General features: G+C 42.0%; 1 protein-coding gene across 7 annotated transcripts; it reads right to left on the bottom strand.

Moving 5' to 3' along the window:
• Positions 1 to 1,714: 1,714 nt before the first annotated feature.
• Positions 1,715 to 8,400, bottom strand: znf346 (zinc finger protein 346). Of its 7 annotated transcripts, none has more exons than XR_016485050.1 (8): positions 8,282 to 8,400; positions 7,318 to 7,421; positions 7,113 to 7,208; positions 6,832 to 6,979; positions 6,382 to 6,618; positions 5,454 to 5,553; positions 3,358 to 5,226; positions 1,715 to 3,325 (listed from the first exon to the last, which is right to left on the bottom strand). XR_016485050.1 is itself a non-coding variant. In XM_021623631.3 (7 exons), exons 1-7 carry the CDS (start codon positions 8,364 to 8,366, stop codon positions 5,094 to 5,096), a joined length of 903 nt encoding a protein of 300 aa, XP_021479306.3. In that variant the 5' UTR covers positions 8,367 to 8,400; the 3' UTR covers positions 1,715 to 5,093. The 7 variants fall into 7 exon arrangements, 4 of the variants coding, with proteins under 4 accessions (XP_021479306.3, XP_036793376.2, XP_021479308.3 ...); XR_016485051.1 differs by having other exon boundaries at positions 6,382 to 6,615; XR_016485052.1 differs by having other exon boundaries at positions 8,014 to 8,379.
• Between the last annotated feature and the right edge of the window lie 1,711 nt (positions 8,401 to 10,111).

Genomic DNA, 10,111 nt, shown 5'->3' with positions numbered 1-10,111 from the left:
GCTATCAATGAAAAGACTGAACCCTCTACCTCCTACGCTCACACACACACACTTTATGAATGGAACTTGTACCTTTGCCAAATCAAGCTCATTGACCTCTATGGTGCAGTGGTGCAGGAGCAATGTCCTGAATAGACACAGGGAGAGAAACGTGTCAAAAGCAGCCTTTGTGTGTCAGCTAATAACTTTCCTCCCCGTTTGATCAATGTGTACTTCACTCAAATAAAATGACCCATTTTAGAATAAGCTCTACACACACACCTCAACAGTCAATCATAAGAAAACACAGATGTTCTCAAATTAAATGTGAACTAAAAAACGAAAACATCATCCAAATACAGACGTTTGTGGTTCAATCTTAGTTGAGAACCACATAAAATGAACAAACAGATGTGTATAATTATAGTGATTACAAATAAAATAGTGATAACAATACAGAACATGTTGAAAAGCTTAACTGTTCTTGAGAAATAATTTGAGTCTGTGTTCGATGGATGTTTGCTTGTCTGTATGGTGCACAACCCTGGCAAGAGGCTTCCTAGGCCGAGCAAGCCTCGGCCCACCATTGTACCTGTATCCAAGTAAGCGAAGGTAACAGAACTAAATGACTATCGCCCTGTAGCACTCACTTCATGAAGTACAACAGCGATGAGACAGCCTACAGGGAGGTGAGCCCTGGCGAAGTGGTGACAGGAAAATAACCTCACCATCAACGTCAACTAAAAACGAAGGAGCTGATCGTGGACTATAGGAGAGAGCACGCCCCCATCCACATCGACAGGGCTGAAGTGGAGTGGGTCTAAAGCTTCAAGTTCCTCTGCGTACATATCACTGACAACCTGAAAGGGTCCCTTCACACAGACAGCGTGGTGAAAGCGCAACAGCACCTTGTCAACCTCAGGAGGCTGAAGAAATGTGTCTTGGCCCTCAAGACCCTTACAAACTTATACAGATGCCCCATTGTGAGCATCCTTTCGGGCTGCATCATTGTCTGGTATGGCAATTGCACTGTCTACAACCACACGGCTCTCCAGAGGGTGGTGCGGTCAGCCCAACGCATCACCGGGGGCACACTGCCTGCTCCCCAGGACATCTACAGCACCCAATGTCACAGGAAGGCCAAGATCATCAACGGACCTCAGCCACCCAATCCACAGTCTGTTCACCCCACTACCATCTAGAAGGTGGAGACCGTACAGGTGCATCAAAGCTGGGACCGAGAGACAGCTTCTATCTCCAGGCCATCAGACTGTTAGTCACCACCAGGCGACCTATGCCCAGAACCCTGCCCTGAACATTAATCACTGTTCTAGCCGGCTACCACCCTGTACTCTACCCTGGACCTTAGAGACTGTTGGCCTATGTACAGTCATTAAACTGGTCACTTTAATGTTTACATACTGTTTCACTCACTTTGTGTGTATATACTGTATTCTAGTCATGACTAGAAGGGGGGATGTATTTACTATTCCTAGGTATTACTGTGCTTTTTGAGCTAGAAACAAGCATTTCGCTGCACCTGGGAAAACTTCTGAAAATGTGTGTATGCTACCAATAAACGTTGATTTTGAGCCAGAGTATCTATTGTTCAGGCTAGAAAAGAGTAAGTGCGCCATCCAGTGACAATGTACAGTAATGGGCTTGAAGAGCGGACAAAATGTTTGGGTGTGAGGAATACATTTAGTAAAATGAATAAAAATACAGGAAATCTGACTTTAGTTAAAACATTGTTTTACTACATACACATTTCCCTAGCACTTCTTTAGGCATACATAGTTTGTATTGAAAATAAATCTGATAACTTACAACACAATAAGAATGAGGTCTGAAATAAAAGGCCATATTTTTGCTTGTTTTACAATGTATTTAGAAGCCCTCTTCTAATGAATTACATCCAAAATGAATGTAACGTTTCTTCAGCCAAAAGGTAGGGCGACACATTCAGTAATAGATATTCAACTTGTCATGTCTGATGAAAAAAAACAATCTTAGGAAATGACAAACTTTCACATAGCCAAACAACTCGTCACAAAATGAAATAATGGGAATGGGATCTTAAGACCAATCAAAATCTATTTATGCTTTTAAAGATCAACATAGTATTTCACTTGAAACAATAAAAAGTACAAATCTAGGATCCTTTACTGTCGGTCAGTAACGCACCCGGAACTGCTACGACGATTCTGCACATCCAATCCCTCACTAATACAACCGATATCCAAGTAGATATTTTTTGTCCATTCAATAAATGCAGCAAAAACATAAAAAGTTTTAGCACTTACTACACCAAACATTGAGCTTTTAAAATAGCTTATTTTAGTCTCACCATCACCACTGAAACACTCTCAGATTATCTTTACATTCACAGTCAAATCCCATTCCAAAAACCACTCCCTCAGACAGAATGTTGACCAATATTCAGACAATCTTTCATGACCCTACCAGCACAGCTGGACAACTATGGAGTAAAACATGATGATTTCTACAACTACGACATACCACAGCAGATGTCTAGTAAAGGCATATTTCACATTGTAAGTTGCTTCATATCATTTTTCATGTGACTAAAAACAGAAATAAACTGGAATAAAAACAAAATGACATTGCATTTTAAGCCCGGGTACTGACAGCGCATTCCTAATACAGAGTAAGGTTAGAGTATGACATTGCTTATCTGCTGCAACGTATGGTTAGTTTGTGACAGCCCCGTTTTAAATTGATACGAACGCATGTACATATAATAAAACGATTATAGGACGTACTTATCATCTGGCAGTCTTTTACTTACAATAGACATCAAACTAGAAGGTTCTCACAAACACTGAAGTTGGAGGGTGCAGAAAATTACATGTATATAATATTTTTTTTAGAAAGTCCAAGTTACTCTCCATGTTGCTATCCGCAAGCTGAAAAACCTAGAACGAGTAAAAGTTCAAGAAAAGTAACTTTCCTTACAGGATATGTAATTGAGAGTTTTTCCTCTCAGACAGTTACAGAAAAACATTATGTAAAGAGATGGATCAAAAGATTTACAGTGGGGCAAAAAAGTATTTAGTCAGCCACCAATTGTGCAAGTTCTCCCACTTAAAAAGATGAGGCCTGTAATTTTTATCATAGGTACACTTCAACTAGGAGAGACAAAATTTGAAGAAAAAAAATCCTGAAAATCACATTGTAGGATTTTCAATTAATTTATTTGCAAATGATGGTGGAAAATAAGTATTTGGTCACCTACAAACAAGCAATATTTCTGGCTCTCACAGACCTGTAACAACTTCTTTAAGAGGCTCCTCTGTCCTCTACTCGTTACCTGTATTAATGGCACCTGTTTGAACTTGTTATCAGTATAAAAGACACCTGTCCACAACCTCAAACAGTCACTCCAAACTCCACTATGGCCAAGACCAAAGAGCTGTCAAAGGACACCAGAAACAAAATTGTAGACCTGCACCAGGCTGGGAAGACTGAATCTGCAATAGGTAAGCAGCTTGGTTTGAAGAAATCAACTGTGGGAGCAATTATTAGGAAATGGAAGACATACAAGACCACTGATAATCTCCCTCGATCTGGGGCTCCACGTAAGATCTCACCCCACACGGGGGGACCTAGTGAATGACATGCAGAGATCTGGGACCAAAGTAACAAAGCCTACCATCAGTAACACACTATGCCACCAGGGACTCAAATTATGCAGTGCCAGACGTGTCCCCCTGCTTAAGCCAGTACATGTCCAGGCCCGTCTGAAGTTTGCTAGAGACCATTTGGATGATCCAGAAGAAGATTGGGAGAATGTCATTTGGTCAGATGAAACCAAAATAGAAATTTTTGGTAAAAACTCAACTCGTCGTGTTTGGAGGACAAAGAATGCCGAGTTGCATCCAAAGAACACCATACCTACTGTGAAGCATGGGGGTGGAAACATCATGCTTTGGGGCTGTTTTTCTGCAAAGGGACCAGGACGACTGATCCGTGTAAAGGAAAGAATGAATGGGGCCATGTATCGTGAGATTTTGAGTGAAAACCTCCTTCCATCAGCAAGGGCATTGAAGATGAAACGTGGCTGGGTCTTTCAGCATGACAATGATCCCAAACACACCGCCCGAGCAACGAAGGAGTGGCTTCATAAGAAGAATTTCAAGGTCCTGGAGTGGCCTAGCCAGTCTCCAGATCTCCACCCCATAGAAAATCTTTGGAGGAAGTTGAAAGTCTGTGTTGCCCAGCAACAGCCCCAAAACATCACTGCTCTAGATGAGATCTGCATGGAGGAATGGGCCAAAATAACAGCAACAGTGTGTGAAAACCTTGTGAAGACTTACAGAAAACGTTTGACCTCTGTCATTGCCAACAAAGGGTATATAACAAAGTATTGAGAAACTTTTGTTTTTGACCAAATACTCATTTTCCACCATAATTTGCAAATAAATTCATAAAAAAATCCTACAATGTGATTTTCTGGATTTTTTTCTCATTTTGTCTGTCATAGTTGAAGTGTACCTATGATAAAAAGATGAGAGGCCTGTAATTTAAGTGGGAGAACTTGCACAATTGGTGGCTGACTAAATACTTTTTTGCCCCACTGCAGGTGTTGGACAAAACTCTAGAAGGGAGGGGGGGGGGGGTTCTATAAAAATAGAACCAGAACACTACTGCAAGTCCATCACACCAACGTCATATCATTGTACTGTATTATGTCGGAATTTGAAATTTTGAAAAGGAATAATAGACAACATGTCCAAGTGTCTTTATACCTCTCTGGTCTGACCGACTGAGAACACAACCAACACATGTACTGGGAGACTGACCGTCTCTGAGTACAGATAGAATGAAGTAGAACTGGAGTAGATAGATAGGATTCACCTATGAGGCAGATACGACACCACAGAGAGAAGAAGGGAGGACACACTCTCTTTCCAGGGATTTTACATGACCATGTGACATGAACAGGGAAAACTCTGGGGCCTAGTTGTAGCCTATAACAAAGATTTTTTCCTGGTCAGGTGGTGTGGTCAGGAAATCCTCCTGGCCCTAACTGAGGGACACCAGTAGCTGGTGAACTGTGGTAGTTGGAGAGAGGTGGGGGTACTGGGAGTCTCTCACTCGTAGTCCTGGTTGAAAGCGCCCCAGTCCTCCTGGACAGGTTCGGCTTCAGGCGTATAATGGTACTCAGACTGCTGGTTTTCAGAGGGGCTGACAAATGTTGGGTTGCTCCCTTTCTTCCCTCTGACACTGGAAATATATAAAACGTGTTACAACAAAGCCATGTTATAGACTAAAATATGAAGGGAAAAAAACAGGTATTTTCTGAATACGATAACTTCTGTTTGGACTCCAAACAGAAGTTATCTGGGCGTGCGGTGTGGTATACTCCAGTTGGTGTGGGTGCATGCAGTGGTTGTTGTTTCTACTGGCTCACGGGGCATGGGAGAGTGGGAATGAGCAAGAAGGACACATACTGGTTCTTATGTTTGGAGCCGCTGATATGAGCTTGATACTGTTCCACAGAGTTGAGTTCAATGTTGCACACAGTGCATGGATAGCCCTTTACTGTAGAAGCTGGAGACACATATAGGAGGGACTAGTTAGCAAGGAATGCCATTTTAGACATGACACTAACATGCAATGACCCAATACGGCATTGGTACACAAGGTCCTGTACTGTCTTGCTGCTACTGTATATGACCCTCCAGAGACAATTATTTACACTTGATAGAAACTCAAAAAAAAATGTACATAATCATATGCCCATATTCACAAAATTCTAAATCAAGTGCTTTTCTTTCCACATGGGTGTCAGTGGCTGTTGGGTGTCAGTGGCTGTCTGGTCTTAGTTTTGCGGGGCCTCATTCCAAATCTCGTCTTGTCTATTAGAGGTCTGGAGAACTTCATTATTGGATTTATTTTGCTTTTCAATGAGAGTGCTGGCTGTTAATGCTCACATTTGATTGGCTCTTATAAATTAGGTTTCCTTTAGGGTAGCATTTCCCAAACTCGGTCCTCGGGACCCCAACGGGTGCATGTTTTGGTTTTTGCCCAAACATTACACAGCGGATTCAAATGATCAAAGCATGTTGATTATTTGGATCAACTGTGTGGTGCTAGGGCAAAAACCAAACGTGTACAGAGTTTGGGAAACCCTGCCCAAGGGAGTGTGTTTCCTTGTTTTATGCGTGCCTATTATCTTACTGTGTCGGACAAAGTTTTAGTAGCTTGTTGCAACTTAGAAATATTTTCTCAAATACCACCTCTATTTGGAGCTCTATACCCATGTGAAATATATACAAATATTTCCATCTAGACTCCAACCCTTTTGATCGTCTTCCTGAGGAGAACTTCCCCAGGCTTTTGAACAGAACGTGAGAAGCTTTAGAGGCCAGGTTCTACCTGGTGCTGTGGACGGCCCATAGGTCTCCATCAGCTTCTGCTGGGTCAGCTGTTTTTTATGCTTCTTGCCTTCGTAGTGCTGCTTGGCCATGAGGGGGTTGTTGAATGAGGCGTGGCAGATGGAACAGAAGTGGTCCTGGTCGTCCTCGGCCGGGCCTGATGATGCCACGCTGCTCGCCTCTTCTAACTGAGTCTTCTTCTTCTTCACTACTGGGGCCAAGGCCTGAGGTAGTGCTACTGGAGAGGTAGAAGGCAGATATAGAAGGCAGGATATGACACATTAATCAGACAGGAAGGAGTTTACGTAATATTTTTGCACATTTGGAAAATACAGGCATGTGAGATGAAGGAATAACACAGTAGGAGAAAAAGAATGTGTGCAGATGGGGTGGAAAATTTAAAACAGGCTTATTCCATATGTCCATACAATCCATGTGGGCAACCTCTTACCTGGGGGCTGGTGGCCAAAAGTCTTCAGTCTCAGGTTCTTGGTGTGCACCTTGCCCTGGTAGTGGGACTCAGCCACCACCGGAGAGGAAAATGTCATATTACATATAAGACAGGCTTTGGAGCGGTCCGTCTCTTCATTACTGTTGGCCTGAATATGGGGGGGGGGGGGGGGCAGCAACCGTGAAGAAGACAAAAGGTTAAGGGAGCTCTATCCATGAACACTGTCTCTACTGGGAAGAGAAGTGCTGGATAAAACATTTTCTAGCTGAGAAATAACTTACGCTGTCTCCCGAAGGCAACTTGAACCTTTTGATGGTGGGCTCCTCTTCTTTGTGGATGCTCATGTAGCGCCTGACTTTGTTGGCATGCTTTTTGCTCTGAAAAGAATGCGAAAACAGAACGAAATAATGAAAACATCAGCTGCTGCTCTGTATACTGGTTGAGAAAACAACCATACAAGAGTCAAAATCAAGTGGGATCACTGACCTGATAATGTGCAAGTTTCTGTGAGTCAGAATTCAGGACAGCACTGCAGACTTTGCACAGGGCATCAGAAAACAGGTCACCATTCTCCTTTATCATCCTGTTTACTGAAAAATAATGGATGTTAGTGTTAATTAAACAGAAAACACAGAATCACCAACTCATATAGATCTATCCATTGGTGGTATATCATTATCTATGATGCTCTATGGCCTGTGATGAGCTCACAGCTAAGGTATAGTATTGCTTTATGCATAGTTGTAGCTAGCTAGTACACTTAGCTTTTAACACTTATGGCCGAGATTCTTTTAACTTGTCAATTCGGATAGCTTGCATCAACCTGATGTTGGTGCGAGCAAACAGACTAGGAAGTGGAAGGTATCAACAGCCAATCCAATAGGGTCTGGAAACTAATAGTGAGCTTCGATTGGTCAATAACGCGATGTCGCGGAGTATTTGCATTAAGTTCAGCTTTCCCCAACTTTGGTCCGCCCTGTTCACGTCCCTTGCCCATGCTCACATCGCCCAAAGGCCCTCCCGCCCACTTCACTGAAAATGAATGGACTTCAGATGTTTCATCGCTCCCAACGTGCTATGTGGATCTCGTGTCTGCTAGCTGCACGAGAACAACTCGGCTACTAGCTAGCTACTGATTTAGCAAATGTACTTAAAAAGACACAGAAGACGAAAGGTAGACACATATAAAAGGCAGTCTTCAGAAGGCCAAGGTGGCTTTGAAAATAGCAAGCCATCTACTAACAAACATTACTCCTTCACTAATGCCTTGCATCGACCTTGGAGCTTGAATCTCAAATGGCTAAATAGCTACCGTTAGCAAGCATAGTGATATTGTATTACTTGAAAGCTAGCGTTGATTGTTTATGCTCTGCTCACAGCAATAATAAATAAACCATACTAGACCAAAGTGGATGTCAATGATATTGAGCATAGGATAACGCGAGTTTACCCTCCACCGCCCCTGAAGGTAAATATGGAAAATCTCCATTAGGTTCCTCGAGCGCCATGTTTTCTTTCGGCAGCAGCGAGTACATGCGTAATTGTTCTTCTTCTTTGGTGAAGTTTAACGGCAGTTGGCATCCAATATGTTGCATTACCGCCCCCAACTGAACTATAGTATAAATCCATTTCGCTTTCTGATACAAAAAGGGAAACGTAAAAAATACAAACAGTGGCGATTTTTGCATTTTAAATATTGGTGGGGCAAAGAAACAAAAATATTTGGAATGCATGCCAGCAAAGCCACTACACAACACTAAACAATACATTAATTGCACTATAACAGTGACAAACGGTGCCCACAATCTGTTAGGGCCTACATAAAGCTGTCCCAATACCAGTCCCAACACCTTACCACTGCTACATCTGTCCCAGTACCAGTTCCAACACCTTACCACTGCTACATCTTTCTATCAGCGGAGTCTTGTCTGGCAGCGAAACAGTTAATTCCACCTCATTTACTGCCTTAAAAAAAACATAGCTGATATGGCTGACTTGCTTAAACAAATGTAGTTTGTACTGACAATTGATATGTACAAACTATGGCATAAGGGGACGACAAGCGGATAAAAGGCAATCCATCATTTTAAGACATTAATGAGCGAGCTAGGACAAACGTAGTCAATATAACAATTTGTTCAGCACTTCTGAAATGTACAGCGACAGAATTCAGAACATGGGCTGTTCTTACAGTGCTCTCCCTGTACACCAAGTCAGAACCGTATGATAAATAAAGGTGGCAAATAAGCAGACAATGAAAGCTCTTACAATATTCAATGATTAAATTTCTCTAAAACAGGTTATAGGCTACATGTGCACCACCAAATCAGAACAGTAGGCAAAATTAAGAAGGGAAAATAGACCAACTTATTAGGGTGGAGCACATGGGCTACGAACAGCTTACTACACAACATACACCTAGTACACTTTATTAACTACAGTACGCATATCCCCCTGACATATTACATAATTTATGCAGCAGCATACAATACATTTTTGGACTCACCTTCTTGTGCTGTGCTCACTTGAGCAGGAAGGTGGCGTGACGGTCCTTCGTAGGCAAATTTTGTCATCAAACTTTGTCATCAAAGTCTGGCATTCTCTGGATTTATGGTGCTTTCAAGACAACTGGGAACTCTGAAAAAAAACAAGGTCGAATCATGATGACGTCAGTGATCTTCAGGTTGTAGCTCTAGAAAGAGGCCGGAGTTCCTGACATACAATTTTGAGTTGGATCACCGTTCAAAATGTATTTTCCCAGTCGGAGCTCGTTTTTTTCCCCGAGTTCCTAGTTCAAATCAAACAACATTTTATTGGTCACATATTGGAACGATGACTGGAACTAATTGCAAAAAATCACTGAAGCTGGAGACTCATATCTCCCTCACTAACTTTAAGCATCAGCTATCAGAGCAGCTTACTGATCATTGCACCTGTACATAGCCCATCTGTAAATAGCCCATCCAACTACCTCCTCCCCATATTGTTTATTTTATTTCAATTGTTTTGCTCCTTTGCACCCCAGTATCTTTACTTGCACATTCATCTTCTGCACATCTATCACTCCAGTGTTTATTTGCTGAATTGTACTTATTTTGCCACTATGGCCTATTTATTGCCTTACCTCCCTAATCTTACTTCATTTGCACACACTGTATATATACTTTTCTATTGTGTTATTGACTGTGCGTTTGTTTATTCCATGTGTAACTCTGTGTTGTTATTTGTGTCGCACTGCTTTGCTTTATCTTGGCCAGGTCGCAGTTGTAAATGAGAACTT

Source organism: Oncorhynchus mykiss, chromosome 12 (genome assembly GCF_057628025.1).
Source record: "Oncorhynchus mykiss isolate SJ-2025 chromosome 12, ASM5762802v1, whole genome shotgun sequence".
Lineage (NCBI taxonomy): Eukaryota > Metazoa > Chordata > Actinopteri > Salmoniformes > Salmonidae > Oncorhynchus > Oncorhynchus mykiss.
Note: the sequence above shows the minus strand (reverse complement) of the source record. Positions and strands in the feature narration are given on the sequence as shown.

Coding starts and splice junctions, on each gene's coding strand:
- znf346 (XM_021623631.3), bottom strand. CDS start 8,366: ATGTACTCGCTGCTGCCGAAAGAAAACATGGCGCTCGAGGAACCTAAT. Junction 7,422..8,281: donor ACCTTCAGGGGCGGTGGAGG/GTAAACTCGCGT, acceptor ATTATTTTTCAG/TAAACAGGATGATAAAGGAG. Junction 5,227..5,453: donor GGCTCCAAACATAAGAACCA/GTATGTGTCCTT, acceptor ATATATTTCCAG/TGTCAGAGGGAAGAAAGGGA.